At 38.6% G+C, this 24,385-nt stretch overlaps 1 protein-coding gene across 1 annotated transcript; it reads right to left on the bottom strand.

Moving 5' to 3' along the window:
• On the bottom strand, positions 1,446-23,903 carry LOC109236971. Its single transcript, XM_019403213.1, has 16 exons — positions 23,727-23,903; positions 20,664-20,813; positions 19,028-19,572; positions 18,651-18,930; positions 17,574-17,866; positions 15,846-16,022; positions 14,928-15,662; positions 14,733-14,827; positions 14,600-14,659; positions 14,370-14,458; positions 10,990-11,586; positions 10,811-10,885; positions 9,053-9,123; positions 8,903-8,960; positions 7,788-8,058; positions 1,446-7,671 (listed from the first exon to the last, which is right to left on the bottom strand). Exons 1-16 carry the CDS (start codon positions 23,901-23,903, stop codon positions 7,034-7,036), a joined length of 4,311 nt encoding a protein of 1,436 aa, XP_019258758.1. The 3' UTR covers positions 1,446-7,033.

The raw sequence follows: 24,385 nt of genomic DNA, 5'->3' as shown, positions 1-24,385 counted from the left end.
CCGGTTCGCCGCGGCCCGGGACCGATGATGGGTTTTCAACCTGGAAGTCGGCAGATACCGAGCAACCAGTCGGTGTGAAAGCTTTCAATGGGGGTTCTGGCGCAGGTTCATCAGATCTAGCGGGGCTCGCGGCCGAGCTTGGTCTAGAAGGAACACTTTGTGAAGTTTTCGCCATTTCTTGAAGCTTTACGAAGAGATGAAAAGAAAATACAACCAACGCAAAATTTGAGAAAGATAAGAAATGTTGAACCTGGAAGGGTCGTTTATACTTTTCCCATGAGGCGGTGGCACGAATCGCGAAGTTACAGACACGAAGCGACAGATAATTAAGAGAAGCATTAAATGCCTGCAGCAGACGTGGTCAGAGCACTCGATGGCTTTTTCACCTGGCGTATGGCCATACGTCACGGGCATCACGTCACCGATCATATCGTTTATTATCATTACTCTCTAATAAACGAGGGGACTATCTGTATTGGGTGATACCCTTTTTTGCTTGAGCCCGACCGGGTTGGGTCCGGTCCGGGGCAAGTCGGGGCCATCGAACCCGACCTGGATGCAAGGTAGAACGACGGCCACGTCTACAACCGAGGTCGAGTCATTTCGAGACCGTTGCAGAGCTCGATATGAGTCACCACCGGATGGAGAAACACACAAGGTCGGAAGCCGGACTCGTAACGGATAACCAAGCGTCGCCGGATATCTCGCCCAAACGTGATTTTCTCAACCACTTCAGGCCATTAAGGCGTAATTACAGGGATCCACGATGTAATTAATTTACCTACCTTATTTTTACCCTTAATCAGAATGTATAAAAGGGGAGAAGACCCCATAAAGAGGGGATTGGAAACCATTACACTACAGTACCCTCTCTCTCAATTCTTGTACGCTATCAAGCACAATTGTTCTAAGCAATATTATATTCTGCGATTATTTATTTTAACAGCAATTGTTGAGTCTTTATCTTTTATTTTCCTCAACCTAAACCTTTTGTATCTTTTAGTTCACGGATCCTTAAAACCCCATATAAATTCAATTGTTATCCGGATTCTAGGGTAAACAACTATAAAGCTCAATACTCGAGTTAAGTTGGGCTTCTACAACATAAAATACAATCAAAAGGCGATAAAAATGCAGAATAAATAATATCAAAACATATAAAATTATGCCCAACATCATTACCAGGATACGATCTGAGGCACCAAAGTCAAGCGTTGATAGTCCAAGTGATCCATAGTCCGAAAGATTAAGATTGTGTTAGACAAGCGAACATTACACGTTAGACGATGCTAGCAACAGATGAGGATAATACCAAAGAGAGTCATTAATCATGATGGAGATGTTTGTTGCTTCGTGGAGGCTTACCATGAAGAACCAACCAAACCACCCTTTTTCTTTTTCTTTTTCTTTTTTGGGAAAAAGGTAAGAGTTGTACTAAAAACCCAGAACAAAGATTGTGCTGGTAACCATTAAGAGATTCTTAAGAAGTAATCAAAAACATATTCTTGTTCTTCTTACATTCTATAATATCTAGAATGGATTCTTCATCACTTACATAATTTTCTTTACACCAAAATTGAAGCAGCAGAATGCAATTCATCTTTTTCTTCTGAACAGAGCTGTTTCTGTCTTCAAAACACCTGGCGTTCTTTTCCTTCCAGGAAATCCACCATATCACATAGGTGCAATGCTTTCCTTTGTTTGTTACTGACTGTCTGCATGGCCATAACAAACATTCCCAACGCGATTATCTCATGTGCAATTGAGGAGATGGGCAAAAGTCTAGCAAACATGTCTTTCCTAATAGGTCCTTTTGTGTGTAACAATTTTGGAAACAAACTAAGATCCAATTGTAATCCGACCAATGCCATTATCATAATAAAAACTGTCCCTCTGTTGTTGGGCGCTCAAAAGGAAGTTGATTTCTTCTTTTAGAGTTTTGACCTGACCCAAAGAGCATGCCATGTATTGGTGCTGGCTAAAGGAGAACCACGCTAGTTACTTGCACAAAATCCGTTGGATGTCCCTGTTGTATAATGCTCTAAGCTTTGGCCCAGACTTTGCAACCGGTTCTGCAGGATCGGGAAAAGGTTGATCAGCTCAAGGTCAAGGAAATTCCATAAAAGAATGCACAGTTGTGCATCTTCTTTAATCCATGCTCCTCAATCAAATATCTGAGAACTTTTGGCTCGATGGTCCTAGTATACTTAATCCACGAACCATAATTGCACTGATACCACCCAAGAGACATGATTCTCGCTACCTGGAAGTTAACATTAGTAAATAGTAGACAAGGGAATGGAGGGAAAAGAGGTGCTCCAATAATTGAATTTTCCTACCTTTTTCCCTTCTCATTCTTTTTTCTTTTGTTAATGATAAGAAAGCATACAAAAGAAACAGAAAAGAAAGCAGATAACTTTTTTCTGGACCAAAAAGATAGCAGATAACTTTTTTCTGGGACTTACAACTTGCGCTCTTCAGAGAAGACTCTAAAGCAATCAAAAGTAGAATTGAGAACAACAAGAATCAAAATGAAACTGCAGGAATTGAAAGAAAAATAAGAGAGTGAAAGAGAAAGTAGGGGATCAAAACCAATACCAAGGACGCCGGAAACTCTTGAGATCTGAGCGCAAGGAATAAGCTAAGGATGGTTCAGGAAGTTCAGTTAATCTTGAAGAAGTATATGTCGACGAGAAGAGATAATCAGAGATGACATCACACATGAACACATGGCACGGCGATGACAAGGAGAGGAGGCGTGTGTGAATCGTTGACAATGGGCTTTGGGTGGTAGTGAGCTAGTGTCACTACGACTGAGAATGCTGTCCTCTGCAGTGACAAGCTGAACGGTCCTAGGTTAATTATGAGTTGCACCTTTTCCTTTAAATTTCCTTCTTCATAAAGCAGAAAAAGAGTGAAAAGTAAGCCAAACTAACACACTACGAACAAAATGAGAACATGGGGAAAAGAAGTACCTTCACTGCCACTGTGTCGAAAACTGAACCAGCAAACCAACCGTAAAGGCTGCATTTTCACCTTCACCAGTCATACAGAAATCCTAGGCAATCCCCGGTGCCTCACCTCTTTGTCAGCCTGGTGCAGCTATGCTGGATCTGATGTCTTTCGTTCTTCTAATCTTGAGTTGTTATTACAGGAAAGTTCCAGCCTTTCGAGAGAAAGCGGTGACGATCAGTCCTAAAGTGATCCTCAGGCTTTCAGCAATGAGAAACCAGAAACTCCTCAATCAAAACCTTGCCAGCTTTTGAAGAGAAAATTGTGGTGTTAATGGCTGGGACTTTAACCAACTTTCTTGGCCACACATGTCAAGCACAATTTAACTTTTTGGTTATACAAGTGGGGAATAAATTTGAGAAGATTCAATCAAATACACAAATAGCCAGGCGATCTCATACACAATAAGAGTTGGTTCTAGGGACGAAGTGGCTTAGTTGAACATAGTGAGACTAAGGAACGAACGGTCAAACCCAGAAATGTGCAAGTGCGACCCAGCAAAAGAAGTTCTCCGCGCGAAAGAGTGGAAAAGGAGAATGAAGATTCAGCTGTTGAGAATCCAGGACAAGTTACAATGTAGGGGTATGGCTTCCGAGGTCAGATAAGAATGGGTCAACTCACATGGTACAAAATGTCCTGAGGAAAGCTAGAGACTGACAAGAGAATGGAGAACAGATAGCTGGCAAGCTAAAATGACGTATCTGGGTTGTAAAATGGAGAAGTTCCCAACAGTTTATTTAGGGTTTCCCTTGGGGATGAAGAGGTATGATCATACTATTTGGCAAGGGGTCCTGGACAGGTGTGCTAAAAAGTTAATTCCATGGAAGAAATAATACTTATTTTTTGGGGGTACACTTACACTAATAAATAGTGTGTTAGATGAAATGCCAACTTATTTGATGTCTTTATTCCCAATGCCTGCAACAGTGGAGAAAAGAATGAATTCCATGAGGAATCAATTCTTATGGGATGGAAATAACACTAAGAGGAGGAATACATTTAATTAAATGGCGGGTGGTAATGAATTATAAGAAAGGTGGAGATCTTGGTGTAAGAAACTTGAAATTGCATAAAAAGTGCATGCTCTTCAAATGGCTATGGAGATACATGCTGGAAGGGAAGTCTGGGAAAATTTGATAAACGCTATTTATGACACCAAGAGAGAGTGGAGATCTTCCTCTTTGCATACAAATGCAAGAGGGGAGTATTTGGAAATGCATTAGCAGACTAAGGGAAGAATTCCTAGGTTACACTAAACTGGAAGTGGGGAATGGACAGAGAATTAAATTCTGGACAGATTGAAGGATAGGAGATGAGTGTCTGAAAGATAAATATCCTAGTCTTTTCAATTACTCTGTTAACAAGGCTGGAAACATTACTGATTTTTACTCAGATACAGGGCGGCAGGTAGTATTCAGAATTAATTTGGATGATTGGGAAGCTGAAGATTTCTGTCACTTGCACCAACAACTAGAAGTTGTTTTTATTGATCAAAGCAAGGTGGTTCATTGATCTGGGCTGCTGCTAGAGAGGGTAAAACTTTTTCAGTAAAAAGTTGTTACAAAATGATGATAGAGAAGTCAAGATATAGGGTTACCAATTGGCCTTGGAAAATGATTTGGAAGACCAGAGCACCAGTGAAGGTAGCATGCTTTGGATGGTCAGCGACGTGGGAGGTTTGTTTGACTCAAGACAACTTGCAGAAAAGAGGCTTCAGTCTATGTAATAGATGTTATCTGTGTGAAGAAGAACAGGAAACAGTGAACCATCTTCTCCTCCTGATTATCCAGACAGTGTTGGGATATATTCTTAAGCATTTGTGGCGTTTCTTGGGTGATGCCTCAAACTGTAAGGGGTTTACTAGAAAATTGGCAATCTCAGAAAATACCATGAAGACTAAAGCAGATCTGGAGAACCTTTCCATTGTTGCATCATATGGACATTATGGCTGGAGAGGAACAAAGCTTGTTTTGAAGGGCATCAAAATCACATTATTAGAATTAAGAAATAAAGTCTTCATAATCTGTATTATTGGTGAAAATGCATCCCCTTAAGAAATCTGGATCAGTATATAGAATTTCTGGACATGCTAGGAGGGATAGGATAGAAGGTGGATGATGTTGTTTGGGATGTTTTTTGTATCCTTTTGTACCATCTTGACACCTTTTTAATAAACTTTTACCGTATCCAAAACAAATGACGTATCTTAAGTAATACAAGTTTATTCCCATAGAACTAGAGCAACGGTTATCATACAGATGTCGCACGTTTCATAAATCATACAAAGTAATTTACTGCAAAATATTTTGCAGTTAGGCAGGAGTATATTAAAAATTGAATTTTAAAAACTTTTTTAAACACATTACTATGGTTCATTCAAAACAGAAAATCCCAAAATCGCTAGACTGACAGAAAGAATAGCTATAGACTAAAACCGTACCTCCATCGGCTGATGTATTCTGAATCCTGGTTTGAGTTATCAGGTAGTCTTCCATCAAAGTGAATAAATGCAGACTAAATCTGTCAGTATATTTCAAGTCACAACTAAAATAAACCAAAAGGTCCAGCGACTATGATGTTATACTAACATGAAGAGCAGCATCCCATTGCCATGATACTTTGCAGGGATTAAGGTTGCTTCAACGTTGGCAATATCTGAGAAGAATAATATGCCACAGTCATACACAACAGACACGCATAGAATTGGGAAGTATATCCTACAACATGATAAATACAAGCTCCGCACTTTAGACTAATGAACAGGAAAAAGGTCACCATATAGCATTACCCAAAAATAGTTCATCCCTCCCCTGTAAGGGCTAACCATACCAGCACATAACAAACCTGCACTATAACAGATTCCTGTGGTCACAAAAAGAAGATATACTTCGCAGTTCCTCAATCCAATGGCACTTAGCAGCTGAACCAATATGGAAACATTCTTGTGCACAAACAAATGCAAATAAGGCAGAAGGTACAGGAGGATCCAAAACAGAATTCTTTTTTTTTTTTTGTCTCTTTTAAATGCATTACTATGGTCCACTCAAAACAGAACATCCCCAAAATCGCAAGACTGACAGAAAGAATAACTAAAACCATACCTCCATAGGCTGATGTATTCTGAATCCTGGTTTGAGTTATCAGGTAGTCTTCCATCAAAGTGAATAAATGCAGACTAAATCTGCCATTATATTTCAAGTCACAACTAAAAGAAACCAAAAGGTCCAGCGACTATGATGTTATACTAACATGAAGAGCAGCATCCCATTGCCATTATACTTTGCGGAGATTAAGGTTGCTTTAACGTTGGCAATATCTGAGAAGAATAATATGCTAGTGTCATACGCACAGACACGCATAGAATTGGGATGTACATTCTACAAAATGATAATAAGCTCAGCACGTTAGACTAATGAAATGCAGGAAAAAGGTCACCATATAGCATTCCCCAAAAATAGTTCATCCCTCCCCTGTAAGGGCTAACCATACCAGCACATAACAAACCTGAACTATAACACATTCCTGCATCACACAAAGACCAATATAGTCACCACGATATCAGTTACATATAATGATAGAAATTTGAACGTTTTGCGGAAAAAAACACAAAAAACAGAGCACGCAAACATTAATTTACGCATTATTATAACTGGAGTAGAGGATGGGATGACTTGTAAAAAGTGATCTTATTGAAAAATCAAAATCTATGTACAAAGACGTTGTTCTCTGACCTGTATTGCTAAACCAAATACAGTGTTTCTACATACTATGACTACGGTACTGGCTTGACCATTGTACAAAAAGATTTTTACAGTCAAAGTCATCAACTTATAGGTACAAAACCCTTCCTTCCTCTAAGGGTTCACTCAAAAATGTAGTGGTACACAGGTATCCCAAAGAATATGCAGCCCTACTTAAGGACTGCACAGTCACACAACCCACATGTAACTGGTGGTCGTATCTGGACAACAAGGTTTCTCCGGTGAATGGTAATGAACAGGAATATACAGCAAAAGAAGCTTCAAACCATCATATTCAAGTCTGACAGATCATCCATGGGAATCTCAAGGCCCATGAAGTCGTCATCTTGTAATCCATCATCATCGATGTTCAACCATGAGCCTATGTCCTGTCCCTGACCACCAAGATCGTCAGGGACACCTAAAACATCCATTTCTGGGAGTTGCAGGCCGGATAAGTCAATGGGATCCTCTAGTTCATCCAAGTTACAATCAGTCTTATCATTTCCAGTGGCACTTATACCACTTGATCTTGCTATTGAAGATCCTAGCAATTTAGGTTGCTCCGATATCTTGCCAAAAAGGCCATTGACAGAGGTGGATAACTGAGTAGTTTTCTGCTTAGGTTTTGTCTTAGGCTTTCTTTCTCCTTTAACATTGGAAGAGGCAGGTCGACCAATTTTGGCTGTTCCATTGCGGGATAATGCCTCTCGGCCATTTCCTTTTCCTTCTCGGTCTCTCTCACTTCTCTTCCCTTTTGCACTGCTTAAAAGTGAACTACCTATGCCTGAAGAAGCACCAATGGTAGTACCAAGAACATCTTCCAACTCCCTCCGCTTGACCCTACTGGCTTCAGAAGGTAAATTGGCTTCAAAAGATATATCCTGGTTTAGCGATGGGCTCTGCTGTGCGCCCAAAGCTGCAGAAGAGATATAATAAAAATTTAAGCGTGTTATACTCAATTAACATGCCATGCTTCATAATTCTACACTTGCTCCCCACATTCACGTAGATAGAAGAGGAAAAAAAGAATACCTGAAACTCTAGCTTCTCCTGAACAGCCAGATGTGCTGATATAAGATTTTCCAGCTTCGCCATCAGTGTTCGAATCTGTTTGTCCATCACTAAGGCGGGATATCCCAGAAAGAAACATATCCTTATACAAAGGCTCACTGAAGCAGCTCTTTCTTGTCTGCTCAAATTCTTGGCATCGATCCAAAGTCCGCTTGACAAAAGCTAAGGCAGCTTGCTTGGCCAGTTTCCCGCTAGCACTCTTCATCCCATGAGCATTTGGACCCCAACAACTCTGTCGAGGCAAAATTATTTCAATTCAACAACTTCAAGATTCAAATTACAAGATTTAAGAAGACAATTTCATGTTTCACACAGTTCTGAAGTGCATTACAGCAATCTAAACAATAATAGATATTTCTATGATACTACTAGCGGCAAAGTTAGTTGATGTATACATAACTATTTGAAGAACAAGAAAGAAGGAAATACAAAGTATACACAGAAAGGCAATGAAAACTGTGGTGGGTTCTTCTTACGCAAAGACACAGAACAAGTACATCAGCAGAATATCAACTTGTGTCACAATAATAATACATGTGGAGCACAGGAAGTAACATACAAGAACTAAAACTATAACTTAAACTTCCTGTTTTGGTTTTGGGGATCAAAACTAGATGAACAACATGGCATCAGTTTTTGTTTAAACAGAATTTGAAAAGTAAAGAGGCAAGTTTAATAGAAGTCCTGCATGAACAGTAAGGAACAAAATTTACTTCTAAAGCAAAGTAAAAATTTGCAACTGATACAAGTTAGCATAAAACTCAAGTTGTATAAATAAATTACTGAACCAACCATTACTTAGCTTCAAGCTCCTTTACCCGGAAAAACAAGAAAAAGAAAAAAAATCCACCAAATAGAAAATGTATCTTGGTCATATGAATTTGACCATATTCACATGAAGAAGTCTTGATTCATCATTCAGTAATACGAAACAGAAGTTCTCACCATAAACATAATGCATTATCTCTGAAATCCGGTCCCTCGAGTAGAAAAGCAGTTAACTACAGTTGATCCCTTTTTTCCAGGGATGTAAATCTAAATTTAAGAACAGAAAGTGCTTAAAAGCTTCAAATTACCATATATTTTTCGTATGCCATTGCAACCAGTTTATCAAGAGCACGCTGTTCAAACTCCCTGTATGATAAATAAGTTTAGTTGTTACCAAAATGAATAGTACTAAGCAAAGACGAAGGTTAGGCATCTGAAAGAAGCATAAATTTATGTACTTCTCTTGTAACTCTCTCATCTGTGTAGCTGAATCCAGCAGTTTCCCGAGCATCCTCTTCTTCTTAGAAACCTACAGAATAGGCAATCCATGAGTAAGGCTCCCAATACAGAAACCAATTGCTTGGAAGTTTCAGAACAATAAAGGAGACTAAGCCCCTATTTGTCCTTATTAAGATTAAGATGTTTGATTCTGAACACGTCTTATTAAGATGTTTGATTCTGAACACGTCTTACTATTAGGATGTTGTCTCTAGATCAGTATTTCTAAAGACTAGTAAATCTAAAATCTAAATAAAGTAATAATTAAATATTACATCCATAAGATATTGATTTTAATTTACAAGGTGTTGCAAAAACTGATTGTTTAATGGAGCACACTCTACCAGCGAGAGCCAGTGGCAGCTAGTGGTGGTTGTGCGTTCGTGGCTAGAGGTGATGGTTGTGCGGTGGGGTAGAGGTAGTTGGTGGTGGTGGCGCGGTTGAGGTTGGTGGTGGTCGGCCCAGCAGTCAGTGGAGGGGTTGGTTGGTGGTGTGGCTGGTTGTTGGTGGTTGGTGGCATTGGTTGGTGGTGTTGGTTAGTGGTGGAGCCGTGGAGGTGGTGTTGGATGACGGCGAAGGTGGTGTTCGCGATGGTGGTGGTGCGGTTGAGGTTGGTGGTGAGGTGGTCGCTGCAGCAATGTCAGTGGAGGGGGTGGTTGGTGGTGCAGCTGGTTGTTGGTGGAGTTGGTTGGTGGTGTTGGTTAGTGGTGGAGGTGGTGGTGGATGGCGGCAAAGGTGGTTGGTTGCAGTGGTGGCTGGCGGTTGAAGTGGTTATGGTGGTGGCTGGCAGTAGAAGTGTCGGTTGTGATGGCTGGGAATGAAGGTAGGTGGTGGTGGTGGTGTCTAGCAGTCGAGATAGTTGGTGTGGAGGTGGTTGGTGGCGGAGACGGTGGCTGCTTCATGGTGGTGGTTCACTGTCGAGGTGGTTGACAGTGGTAGTTATGCAGTGGCGGCAGGTGATGATGGTTGTATGATGGTGGTTGGCAATGGTGTTGGGCAGTAGAAATTGGTGGTGGATGGTAGTGGACAGCGTAGTGATAAAAAGTAACCTTCACCTGAATTGAACATCTATAATAGATTTGAATGAGGTCAGACATGTTAAGAGCAAATAAATGGTTGTAAAAGGAGAAAAAAACAATATTCACTAAATGAGGTTAAGATCTGAATGACTCAGGTCCAGACTTCCATTGAGTGAAAACAAACAGGCCCATATCATTATATCTTATTCCAACAAGTAGGTTATAGCACCAGCGTAGAGATAGACTTCAGAATGCTGATAGTCACAGATATTCTGTGAAGCTTAACTGCAGACACCCAAATGTGTCGTGAAAAATATAGATATGGACAACCAGGGATACAACAACAACATACCCAGTAAAATCCCACTAGTGGGGTCTGGGGAGAGTAGAGTGTACGCAGACCTTACCCCTACCCCGAAAGGGTAGAGAGGCTGTTTCCGGGAGACTCTCGGCTCAACCAGGGATAAAAAATCTAATTGAGCTTCACGATTATAACATCCGACCTCATAAGAGGAAGCATCCAATCCCTCCTCATTAAGGATGGAAGAATGTGTGGACTTGAAAAGCTGACTCATTCTCAGACCATCACCAGTTGACTCGAATTAAAGGGAGTAACAAGAAATGTCGGGTAAACAAGGACGGGCAGAGGAAGGGAGATTCTTCTAAGATGTATGACTTCAGAAAAAGGATAAAACTTACCATTTCATGGTGTTTCTCATGTAATTTACTAATTTCTGCACTGATCTCTTCATTTCCAGTCTCAGCAAAATCAGACTACATGGAGAATAAGCAATCAGCAAAACAAGGATTAGTAAACTCTGAGAAGATATAGCTCAAAGTACAACACTATGCAACATGCTGAAATTCCAACAACCTACCTCCAGGTCTGGATATATTCCGATACAGCGAATCTCCATGAGAAGCCGCTCATCAATGGACATCTCATTGTACTGATACTCGGAACAAACAAAGCCAGGCATTGTTTGTTGTTCTGAAAGTAGACCATTTTGTGACTGATCATAGCTTGAAAAATTCCCCCTTTCGAACGCGGATGTAACATTATCGGACTTAATGTAGTCCAAATTATCAACAGAACACCCATTGGCATTTATGCTGTATCCATTAGAAGCACAGTATCGGGATGTTTCACTGCTATATAACATCTGCCCACAGGAAGTATGAGATTCTGAATCCATCTCGATTTCAAATCCAGATCGATAAACATTGGAGTTAAGGTCTTCCTTTCCATTGCAATAAAGCTCTTCAGGTACTATAGCAGCCAACAGCCTCTGGTACAAGGAAATACCCTTGGGTTTACTTTTTCCAGAGACTCCATGTTCTGAGGTAAGATCGGAACTCTGTGTTTCATTTGTCTGTCCCCCGACTTCATTCAACCCAAAACCACTACTTAAACTGGAAGCATCAGTATCAAAAGTCACAGAGGCTGCTGCTGCCAGATTAGTCTCATGATTTATCTGTTAACAGAACGGATTAGTGTATATCAGAAAGTCATAAGTAGAGGGAAGTCTAATTAGCGATATCGAGCAACTATGGTATTATTTTACAGTATTGAACTGTCTGCATATTATCACACACTATTATTGATCAACTAAAATTCATGAGACCTGCTATGTTACTTTAGATATGTCGATCGCAAGTACACACTAATAAGCAATGCAAAACTGCAACAATATGGAGGAACCAACTCACATGTTCCACAAAATAAACTGCATGCTCTTGTATGCATGCTCATCACTCTAACACAAGAAAATGGAGCCATGTGATATATATATATATATAATGCTCATCAAGCTTTCAAAAGGTAATGGGAGAAAATCCAACTTCTAGCAAGACTCTTCACTTGGTCCCTCTCCCCTCGGGGAACAATTTCCAGAACTCTACAATGTTTCTACCAATCCTATTCGGTGATTTCAGACTTCAAATCTAACAAGGTTGGGACATCACATCCAGGAGGAACTGCAGTGATTGGTATCTTAAGAGGGTATGTCTCTCTTACAGCTGCTGAGCAACTCCTCCCTTCTCCAGTCTACACCGCACTGTCTCCTATGGAAAGGACAAGCCAACGGAACATTCCAGATCATGCTAATCGATCTTAGCAAGCCTAACTCTCCCACCCCCAGCTGGCTTTAGAGAAATCTGGAAGAATATAGCTTCTTACAAGGTTGTGCGCTTCACATGGTTAGTGACAACAGAGGCACGTATGACACGGCAAAATCTACAGAAGAGGGGTTTTCTATCTTGAAGTAGATGCCCTTTATGTGAGGAACAATCTGAAGATGTCAAACCACCTTTTCTTGCCTTACAGAATCACATACCAGATCCGGATCTTGATGTTTACCCTATTGAAATTAAAATGGTCTATGCCTTACACAACTTTGGAACTGCTCCAGTGCTGTTACAGGACGGGTCTGAAACAAGTGCATGAAATTCCAGTCCAGCGGGTATTTGGCGGGTCATTTGGAGCGTTGTTTCTGAAAGTGCAAAGCACAAAAAGAAAAAGAAACAAGGTCCTGGGACTTGAAGCGGAAAGCGAGAAGTGAGCGCATGCTTCGTTGAAGTGAGATTCAAGAACCGACCACATCTTGTTGAGATCACTTCGCGTATCATTACTTGAAGCACACACCTTCATCCAAGCAGCAATATCTCCTCATTTTGCATTGCTTCAGTGCTTTAAGCAAAAAGCAATGACTTTTAATTACACTGTTTGGAGGAATGGAAGATTAGAATTCTTTAGGGCACAAGGAAAATGTAATTAGTCTCGAACATAGATTTGTTGTTTTGCTCACTTTTTGGTGCAACATGACAGATGTAGATATGTAGATTGCCATGCTAGACTTACTAAGTTTGTAATCCAACTTATAATGCAACTAAACCCAGATGTAACTCCTCTTCTGCACTCTATTATTGTTGGAAATATCTAATACGTTCTTGAATAATTACTTATCAAAAATATAAGTATGCTCATCAAAATAATAGCTTTGCATCCTAGAAAAGGAAGAAAGGGAGCTTCCCTCGACCACTCATATCAATTAACTTACACTTGCCTATGGATTTTCCCAAGGCTGAGTCAACATCATTCAAAATTACAAATAGTTAAAGAAAACAAGTGCAGCAAAAGGACGAGGACCAGTTGTGAGTGGCTAGTGGTCTACACTCCCCCCCCCCCCCTTCCTTTCTCCCTTCCAGTTTTCCAACTTAAATATGAATATAAACTACAAGGGAAATCAATCCTTAGAAAGGCAAACATTGGATGATTTTTGGGTAACATATCCCATTTTTTCCTTTGTCTATTCACTGAGTTCCCCTTTTCAGTTTGCTGTTTCCAATATGTGCGATGTGGGGATGAAGCTCCAAAGCAGGAGCTAGCCTTCAAACAGAGGCGGAACTTCACTCTTTTTTTAGGAGAGCGAGGAGAGAGCTATAAAGAAAGAAAAGGAAGGTAATGCTGAATTTTCACCTTTCTTTTCTTTCTTTCTTTTTTTTCTTTTTTTTTTTTTTTGATAGTAGCAAGGTCACCTTTTTTTCCATTTTCCCTGGAGATGGGAAGATGCACGCCATATACAATCCATGAGTAAGATGCAAAACTGAAACAACAGTTAACCTTCCACCTGAGCCCCCTTTTATTATTCAACTTCTTATACTCCTATATTCGATGATTAAAGAATGTTCGAAGACCTGAACTTTGTTGCTCCTCCAATTTTATTTTGAGCATTAAAGGGTACACCAATTGGAAGATGATGTTCACAAATCCTTCCTTCTCAGCTCCTTTGAAACAGACTATACAATAGCTGTTTAATATGAATAGAGATAGTACTAAAAGGATAATCGTCACAAGATATGGCAACAAAGACAGCCACCACTGGACTCTATAATGAAAAGTAATACGGAGAGGGGGGAGAAAAAAGCATATATCTATAAGCAACTAACATGTATACATGATAACAATTACATAAAAGACTTCCAAAGTTCTTTGTTTCCTCCACAGAATGTTATGCATGGAAATAGTCATACCGACAATTTCCAGTTCCCATGGCAGCACCCCAAAAAAAGGAAGCTGATATCTATGTGTTATAAGCAATCGATACGGCAGGAGATCAATCTTGCCATTATCGTCACAATTATAACACCTAAATGAGTTGCTCAAATATCCATATTTAATACACAAGTCTAAAAAAGAAGACGAGTTGCTCATATGCTTATAAGTAGATACATAAGTCTAAAAAAGAAGACCTTCCACCTGTTGCCTCAGAAAGACTGTGTCCATTTCAGATATAAAACGAAAAAATGGCTCCATCTGCTTCCAGAATGAGCTCGAAAGGGCTTGAGCTGCAATAGAAATAGGATCATTAATAAGATTTTGTTTAATCAATAAATCAATAAATAAGTAAATAGCAACGCGTTCAGTTAGTGCCAAAAAGATAGATTTTTCCAAAGAAATCTAGAAAAAGCAGGTGACTGATAGTATACCAGTGTTAGTAACAGCACTTGCAGCAGCCAGTAGCTCTTCATGGCCATCATCTGAACCAACTAATGAGATGTAACAATAAAAATCAATAATTCAACACCTATAGTACTCAAGCCTACATTGCGGCTACAATACCTAGAAAATCCGCTGCAGCATCCATCGTTGCAAGCTTCTGTCGTTTATAAGCCTTACGATCAGAGAGCTTTCTTGTAGGTGGTCTGCCTCCTTTGCTGCACCAAATAGTTGCATAAAATCAGAAGTTATTCTGTTGCACCAAAATGTAGCAGAAAAAGCATACCAACTGTCAATTGGAAGGAGAGAATGTTCAACCTTTCTGGCTTATCCAGAGCATGTCTAGAGGTTCTAAGTTGTTTTGCAGTCCCAACATTGCCAAGCTTTTCAGCCATCAATGGCATTAGGGACCTAGTGGAGGTAAACCCCCTGCCACTCCGCCCTTGCCTGCGAATACCATCTCCAAAGTCTTGTCCACTAACCACCTTATTTTTCCTTGGCGGTAGCAGCAGTGTTGACATCTTTTGCACATTCCCAGCTTTTTCATCCACTTCGTCAGACCTCTTGCTCTTGTCTTTAGACTTGACTTCAGCAGCTCCTAATTCCTCAGTTTCTGATACAGCTGGAGAGAAGACATCACTTTTTAACTTTTGTTGAGGGGAAGAGCTAGACAAATGTCTCTCATTACGTAGAACATCGCTTGTGGTATCCAGGGTAGATATTTCGTCATTATTCGGAACAATGGGAAAATTGTTCCTTCTTGCGGGTCGAGATATCTTCTGGGGCCTTTGGCTGGCCCATTGAGCAACAGGTGGTGATGAGGACCTTGTAGAAGGGTTGCGCTTGCGATTACCTGCCCCAACAGCAGATGGAAGTTTGTTTGTACATTGAGAGATTTCCCAATCATTTGCAGCAGCTGCGCGGTGAACTGGAGGAGACAACTTTGGTGCAACGCCTGAACCTGATCGTGGAGCCCTAGTAGCAGGATTCAATTTCGTGCTCGATGTAGGGCTAGGGGATGTGAATTCTTCACGAGCAGCTGCTTTCATTGTACTGGATGAATAGAACAGATAAAACTGTGTAAGGAATGTAAAAATAGGAGGAAAAGAATACCTAGAGAAAGAGATATCTCGTAACAGTTTTAAAGCATAAGCTCGCAAAAGAAATTGCGAAGACCAGTCGACAAATTCAACCAAAATGAGTGAAAAAGGAAGTGCAGAATAAGGTCTCTCATACTTGCTGACTGCTTTGAGATTCACCCTTTCTTTCTCTGAGCCAAGAGGACGATCTCTCCTATCTAGGAGATGAAGATGGTTATCTTGGTCAATCTTAGACAGGGAAGAACGTACACCTAAGGTAACATGCTGTGTTGCACCATCAGCTTTTCCGACAGCACCAGGAGCAAGCCCATGTCTAATTGAACCAAAAGAAGATCAGTTCAAAATAACAAGAAGTGCTTCTGAATATAACAGAAAATTACAGTTTTACCACTTATGCCTACACAAGAATGATGTTGAACCTTCATGGGAAAAAAGATTTAAATACGCAGCAATTGAGTAATGCGTATCCATGAAGTCTGGTATTTGCTCTCATCAAATTATAGTTCTTCCTTTTTTGAAAAAGTTAGTTATAACTTTCCCTATTACATCTCCAATGACACATGGAAGAAGATACTTTCTTCTATAAACTCACCAAAACCCTGTTTGACCTAATTGACTACCTCCCAGTAAGAATGTAAGATAACCAATTTGACTTTCAAAAGAAGTATATTTCTCTTGGCCGTGAGGGCTAATACTATGATGGAAACTAAATAGCATGTCCAGTATTAAAAATTCACCATCTTATTTCTAGCACAAACGATTAACTGAAGGCTAAAGCTCAATCTCTTCAAATTCACATCAATCCCATATAGAATATGATGCAAGATGAAACACAATCATGCCAGAAATAGGAAGTTACTTGTCATGGCTTGTCAAAGGAAATTCTGAGGGTCAAATATGGTTATGCCACTACCATAAAATTTAGCAGTTCCATATATGGATTAATAAGTACTGAGGATCAAATATGGTTATGCCTCTATCATAAAATTTAGCTGTTCCATGTATGGGTTAATAAGTACTGTGCCATTTCTTTAGAGCACAAACTTCAAATAACTACCTAAAATGTCAGCAATTATGCCTGAAATGTCGATAATTAACACCCAAAAAAAATGTAAGTTCTCTATCTTTTGGTATACCTCTTGTATACAGGAGCTTTTGCAATTATTACTGAATATATTTCTTACTTGATCAAAAAAAAAGGATAAACTGAAATTTCAACACAAGGTAACAATTCAAGATGTCATGACAACAGATGCGTAAATCTGTAACAGGCATTGAGTAACACCCAGCTTTCCATGAGAGTCCTCATGCCAGCTTACTGGACACAAAAAGAAGTTCACTAACAAGTAACAACATTAGGGTATTAAAAAATTCTCTCCTATTTCTATAGCCGTCCTCACTTCTCTCTACTTCATATGGCCCCACAAGCACACCTTAAGACTTCTTAAGTGCCTAATTATAAAAGAGGAACAAAAAACGACTCAATAAAGCAACTGAAATAACCATAAGATATTATATCAAACAACCCCTACCTTTACCCCAAACACAAAAGATAAGAAGGGTAAGAAGCTTCAGTTTACCTATGACAAAAAGACTTCAAATTTTTACTTTACCGAAAGTGTCAGAGGACCACTACTTTTCTAGACTTACGCAGTTGGTACAATTTAGTTACAGTGACATTGTTGCTGAGAGAGAAAGCACTTCTCAACTAATCTCAGAAAGGTAGTCTACAAAAAAACAACAAATACTACTTTAAGGACGTGTATATGATCCTGCAGAAAAACATTTAGACGATATGACAGAAAAAACCTGAACACATGCGTCACTCGGATTTTAAATTAAACATTGACAGTTGAAGCACTACCTGAAGCCATGGCTATCAGTAAATCTTGATCGGCTGTCACTAGGAAGCCGCGGCTGCACTCCTTGCTTCGGTTCCCTGTGGCCATCAATAGGTTTTGTCGTTATGGAGCCAGTAGCATCTGGTTTTATTCCAGAACGCTTCTTTTTCATCCTCGACTTCTCCCAACCTTCTACAGCAATGGATGACGTACGATCTTCTCCCTGAATTGTGCTACCATTTGGAAGCCTCAGTATCTCCCTATCTCTATCCATGTTCCCAGCCGACCTTGTGGGAGTGTTTGCCCGTACATCAGGCTACAATCAAAACAAAAAATGCGGATGTCTAAGCTGGTTCCAAGCATACAGTCGGATGAAAGATATGAATTGAGGTGAGGAAGCACGCATTAGCATCAAGTAGAAGGAACGCGCAATATACCGTGTCTATTACAGGAAAAAGATATCTTTAGAGGATACTTCAAAAGCAAGTATCTGTCCAGTTGCTTATAAGTTTGAACAAAAAGGCAACTATTAAAAACACCTCCCGATAAACTCTACCTTGGCATCTCACTCCACAAACAAAGAAATGAAGTTTTAGCATAGGAAGAAAGACCCTATCTGAATGCTAATAATATCCAACTTTTTAATTTTTTTTTTTTTTTGAGACAAGTATCCAACTCCATTAGTTCATTTATTAATATTTTTTTAAGAATGGTAACAATAAGTTCAAAAAAAAATTATTTTTTTTGAGACAAGTATCCAACTCCATTAGTTCATTTATTAATATTAACCAGCATTTTAGCAAGAAATGGTAGATCCAATTTCAACGCCCAAAATTATCGAGCTTCATTAGGTAGTTACTGTGTTAACCCACATTTTAGCTGATCTTACCTAGCAATAAAGAGCAAAGAAAAGGAAGACTCTCTCCTAAATGAGACACTCCTCTAGCTTATTCAGCAATATTATTGCAGGAACAGGAGATACATAGAAGATTGCAAAGCGGAATCAATCAAAAGGCCAGCAATATAGACAATACCTCCGAAGAGTGAAGTTAAATCAAGGTATAAAAGATACAAATAAATTACAAAATAATGATACAAACCCTAACATCGGCCATAGAAGTTCGAGTGCGTTTGCTTGGAACAGCAGTTTTAACTCTTTCTTCAGACTTTTGTTGCTCCAACTCATAACTACTGGCAGTACAATGACTCTGCGTTCCAGTTTTACCAATGCTTGTCCCTGAAACTGACCGATCACTTGGGAATAATGTAACGTGTCGGTCATTTGATAGGGAATCAGACCGAGATCTCTTCCTTGATGGGATGCTTGGAAAGCATTTGTTGAGCACAGATAAAGATTCGGTGAATATCTTCACACGTTCCCTGATATTTCATGGATTTATATGAGCACAATATCTCTAGAAAAACTAGTTGACTAGGGAAAGCATATACAAAAAGAACACAGTATCCAAGCAACTACCTAGCTTTAGTGCAGCTTTCCCGAAGACCAGCCTTCAGCCGTCTGGCCTCCTCCGCAGAGGGAGAAGGGAACAGTTTGCCTTTAGAAGACACCAATGGAGAATCCTCCACTGGCGCACCTAAAGCTAAACTGGTGAGCCGCTTGAAATCAATATTCCGATTAAGTTTGTGGTCAGTAACCATAGCTTTTGGATCAAAACGTAAGCACTGGAAAAAGTTAACGGCATCTGTACGTGTTACTGTTAAAGTACTTCTCGTCATGTTTGGAAGAGAAGATAAGATTGGATTCTCCATGTTCTCACGGAAGCTACCCGACCTATCCAGTGAAGCAGGTGCGTAGGATCCACGCTGCCCAGAGGCATACAGTGGCCTATCTGGACTACTGGAAGATAGATCAAATTTACTAGATGCTGACATTGCATCAATTTTCTGACACTCTTTGTGTAACCCACCCAGTGAACACAGCTGTGCATGGCACTGCTCTTCAACAACAATGCATGAAACCCAGCTCAATGTCCTAATAAATGTGTTCTGAATGCAGTACTCCTGCAAGGATACCGTCATGAGAACATGAAACCCACAAGTCCAAGACTAACGAAAAGCTGAGTAACCTACTAGCGGTTCTAAGTCCGGAGCAATAAAGTAGTCTGTTGTGTGTGTTTACACGTGTATATATATAAGCTCAGCCAGAAAACCAAAATCTGCCGACAATAACAAACGCCATAAGGATACACATAAATGTCGAAACCACTAATTATAAACTCAATAAATGAATAACTCGACAAACTTGTTGTCAACGTGAAATTTTTTCATGCATTCCAAGAGCTGCTATACACGAAACTTTTATTCACTTTTTAAAGTACTCAGCCAACAAAAGCTGAATACTGCCAGCACGTGGACAAAACAAGCGGTGAGACTCATATCCGATTATTAAATAGTACTAATAAATGTTGAATCAGGGCAATGTTGTTGAACAAGGTCCACTGATACTTCTTCTGCTACATTTGCTATAATTCTTTTAATAGCTGCAGTGTTTCTTTTGTTGCACTTCCCAAGTTCAACCATAAGTAACATTCATCAATTGGCAGACAATTTTAAGAATCTTATCAAATTCAACCTTAAATCTACTTTCCATTTTGAAAATATGCTATTAATATCAAAATAAATAAAACAAAAACAGCTCAGCAAATAATAATTCTACCGTGATCAAATACTCAGATTTGACAGCCAAAATTCTGGACAAAACGCCAAAAAGATAAAAATTCCAAAAATATAAACAAAAACATAATTCGACAAATTTAACAAAAAAGCAACAAAAGTAAATATAATATACTTTACCTGGCAGCTTAAACTGTATAAATACACTAAAATCTCAAACAACGACGTGATCTGTACAGCCTTGGATACGAAAATTCTGAAACAAATAATTTTAAAAAAATTAAAGTAGCTCGGGGTTCAATTAGGGTTTTGACAAGTTCGATTTTGTAAAATAACATAATAATTAGCTCAAAAGGAAAGTAAAAATAGAAAAGGAATATCTTACACATTCAAAAACGAAATGAATATTCAGATATGAATTTGTGTATCATATATTCACATAATAATGCATGAAATAAATATAGAAAAAAAATTATTACATTAGCGGAAGGTCGAAAGAGTCGTTGATCGGTGAAAGGAGGTCGGTCAAGCAATAACGTGGATCCTTTTTTCGTTCTTTCGCCGGATTTTAGCCCGAATTTAATTTTCTTAAGCCCGAAACTGTCAAATGGACCAAATGGCTTTTGCACCTACATTTTGGGCCTCGAATTTTAAGCCACTAGCCCATTTTATTGAGGATCTTTTGCCAATACCCATCCACAGCAAACTATTTAGATGTCCTATCTATAAAGTTTTCTCCCTACCCATTTTTTTTTTTTGGGATTTTTACCTTCCTATACCATATATGAAATCTTATTACCCTCAATGTATAAGGTTTGTGTTAATTACATTTCAGCATACCAAATTACCATTTATATACCATAATTCAAATTAGGGATATAATTAAGGGTGCATTTATATTAGGCGCTAATTTAGGACCGTATCTTCCCACATTTACTTTTACCCGTCTCTCCACCAACCCCCCCCCCCCCCCTTTGGAGATGGACAGTAGCATCAATAAACTTCAGATTAGTTATCATTTACTTCCCCAAAAACCTTAACTTAGCGATCGTATCTTCAGATTAGTTCTTATTTACCAATTCTCTATTTACACGTACAAAACATCAATGTATCGTTATTTTCATTGACCTCTTATTTTTGTTTTTTTTTTTTTTTTTTTTTGGGCAGTGGCTGAAGGTTACTGGTTAACACAGTCGATTGAAACTCGAAGAAGAAGACATATTTTCAGAAATTGTAGAAGAAGAAGAAGAAGACATATTTCCATAAATTGTAGACTGTTTTTTGCAGAAGATTTTGTAGAAGCTTTAGTCGTTTTGGATTTGTGAAAACAGAAAACAATGCATCTACAATCAGAATACAAATAATCTACAATTTATCTACAAGATATCTACAAAATGGATACATTGAATTTTAATATCCCAATTCTCATTTCAATTGTAGCATAATTGGCATTTTCGACATAATTGTAGAAGATTTGTAGAAGTTGTAGTCTTCTCAATCTACAATTTATCTACAATTCTACAATTTGACTACAATTTATCTACAATTTCTGGAAATATACCTTCTTCTTCTTCTTCTTCGAGTTTCTATCTAAAATTCAGTCAAAACCAAGTCTAATCTTCACCAAAACCCCTCAAAATTGAGATATAAACTCCTAAACATATTCTGAATTATTTACAACAACACCCAATCCAAACAAATAATGATTTTTGAAAATCCAAATTTGAATTCAAAGCTTTCAAGCTTTTTAATGGCTATCAATGGTAGAAAATATATGGAAGAACAGATGAAGATGAAGATGAAGAACAGAAATCTCCTTTCCGTTTCAATATTCTTCTCCTAAATCTGTTCAGAATATTCACGCCAAATCTGTTCAGAATATTCTTCTCCTAAAATTTAGCTCGCATAAATAGGAAGATACAACTGCTATTAATTAGCTTTTAATGATTGGGTACAAAAACTGTAGAAATAATGTGGACTGGACGGGTAATTTAGGAATTATGCACATTTTTGGTAATAAGGTTTCATATATGGTATAGATAAGAAAAAATCCCTTTTTAAAAAAAAAATAAAGTCAAGGTAAGCTACTAAAATCAAGCCAATTCATGCCAAATCAAGCCAAGCCATCCAATTCAATTCAAACCAAGTCAAATCAATCTATGTTAGGTTGGGTAATTAATTTTAATAGGAATATATTGCAACTAGTTTCAAATGGATAGAGAAGGGTAATTAGTTTAAGCTCAATATTTTATTTCTAAAGAGAAAATTGCATGAAGTAATTGTCTTTAGTTATTTTTACTGCTTGTATTATTTGATTCGTTAACTCTGTCACTAATATTAGTGATTACTGTAATTGTGTTGGATATGAATATCTTCAAAAACAAAAACAAACAAAAAAGTTAAAAATGTGTTTTCAAAAATGATATTATTAAACACAATTTATGTTGTCTCGCCGTAGACATGCTGCATGTGCAACTCGTCTCAATGAGGATAAATTTTTTAAAAAGAACACATAAGTAATATATCAAAAAATTGTACTTGAGATAGTATAAAATAAAGTTTGAAGTAAAAGTATAAGTTATTGAAGACGATGATTATTAATCTTATTTAACTAACCCAAGAAAGAAACTTTGCTCATAGAAGTCTTTAATCATCTCAATTAATATGTTCGACTCAAAATTTATTTCAGTTTTATAACCTCATTACTTCATTTTCACAAATTATTTTACTTTCTTTTAGTTTTCGCAAGAATGTGTAAGAGTTATTTTAATTTTTTTTAAGAAAGCTAATGTTTAGGTTAATTGTGGAAAACACAAACATGATCCGTTAACTGGACTAGGACATCTATTGTCTTCCTGTCAAGCAAAATACAAATTATTTGTAACGACCCGATCGGCCGTTTTGAGCTTTGGCATTCTGTCCGGTGGTTTAACATCTTGAGTAGCTTCGTATTATGTATTATGACTTGCATGTATGTCGGTATCGATTTTCGAGCGATTCGAGGTTGATTTGGAAGAATGATTCTCAATTTGAAGCTTTAAGTTGGAAAAATTGACCAAGTTTGACTTTTGCGTATTTGATCTCGGATTGGAGTTTTGATGATTCTGTTAGGTGCGGATGGTGATTTTGGATTAAGGCGTATGCCCGAAATTGAATTCGGAGGTCCCTAAGTTGGTTTGGCTTGTTTTGTCGAAAGTTGGCAATTTGAAGGCTTAAAAATTTCTTAAGTTTGACCATGGTTTGACTTTATTTCTATCAAGTTCGAATTTCAATTTCGGGAATCGGAATAGGTCCGTTTTGTTCTTTGAAACTTTTCTGCAAAGTTTGGCGTCATTCTGAGTTGATTTGATAGGAATCAGACACGTGGTTGTATTTTTAGAAGTACTTGAGTTTCATTGTAATTTTCATGTGTTTTGGTGTTCGATTCGTAATTTCGGATGTTATTTTGGTGTTTTGATCGCGCGAGCTAGTTCACATGATATTTATGGACTTGTGTGAATATTTGGTGCAGAGCCCCGAGGGCTCGGGTGAGTTCCAGATACGTTTCGAAATGTTTGAGTGAGTTTCAGTTTTGCTGGTTTTTGGGCTGATGTATCACGTCTCGCATGTGCGAGATCTTGTCTGCATTTGCGAACCTCGCATTTGCGAGGTGGACCAGAGATCGGTTTTACGAACTTGGGATCGCATTTGCGATTTGGACTCCTGGCAGGGAAAGTCATATTTGCGATCAACTGATCGTTTTTGCGAAAGGGGAGGACTTCACAAATGCGAAGTATGTGTCGCATTCGCGACATCCACTGAGTTCAGCAGGCATCGCTTTTGCGATACATTCTTCACATTTGCGAACCCGGGGTCACATTTGCGACTCTTGCAACTGCACATAAGTGTTGAATTTCTGGACTTAGCTTCATTTATCACATTTTAGATTCCTAGACTCGGTAGGAGCCGATTTTGAGGAGAGATTTTCATACCAAATCATTGGGTAAATGATTTAAATCCAATTTCAATTATAATACATGATTGTTTATGAGATTTAACATCTAAAGAGATTTGAAGGGAATTTTTGGGGATTTTTACTATGTTTTTGAAAAATAAAAGTTTGAAATTTGAGAGTCGAATTGGACTCGGATTAAAAAACAAAATACATATATGAATTTGTTGGGTTATGGGTAGTCGAGATCTGCCCTTGAACTCGGGTTTT

The sequence above is a fragment of the Nicotiana attenuata genome, chromosome 1 (genome assembly GCF_001879085.1).
Source record: "Nicotiana attenuata strain UT chromosome 1, NIATTr2, whole genome shotgun sequence".
NCBI classification, from domain to species: Eukaryota; Viridiplantae; Streptophyta; class Magnoliopsida; order Solanales; family Solanaceae; genus Nicotiana; species Nicotiana attenuata.
Note: the sequence above shows the minus strand (reverse complement) of the source record. Positions and strands in the feature narration are given on the sequence as shown.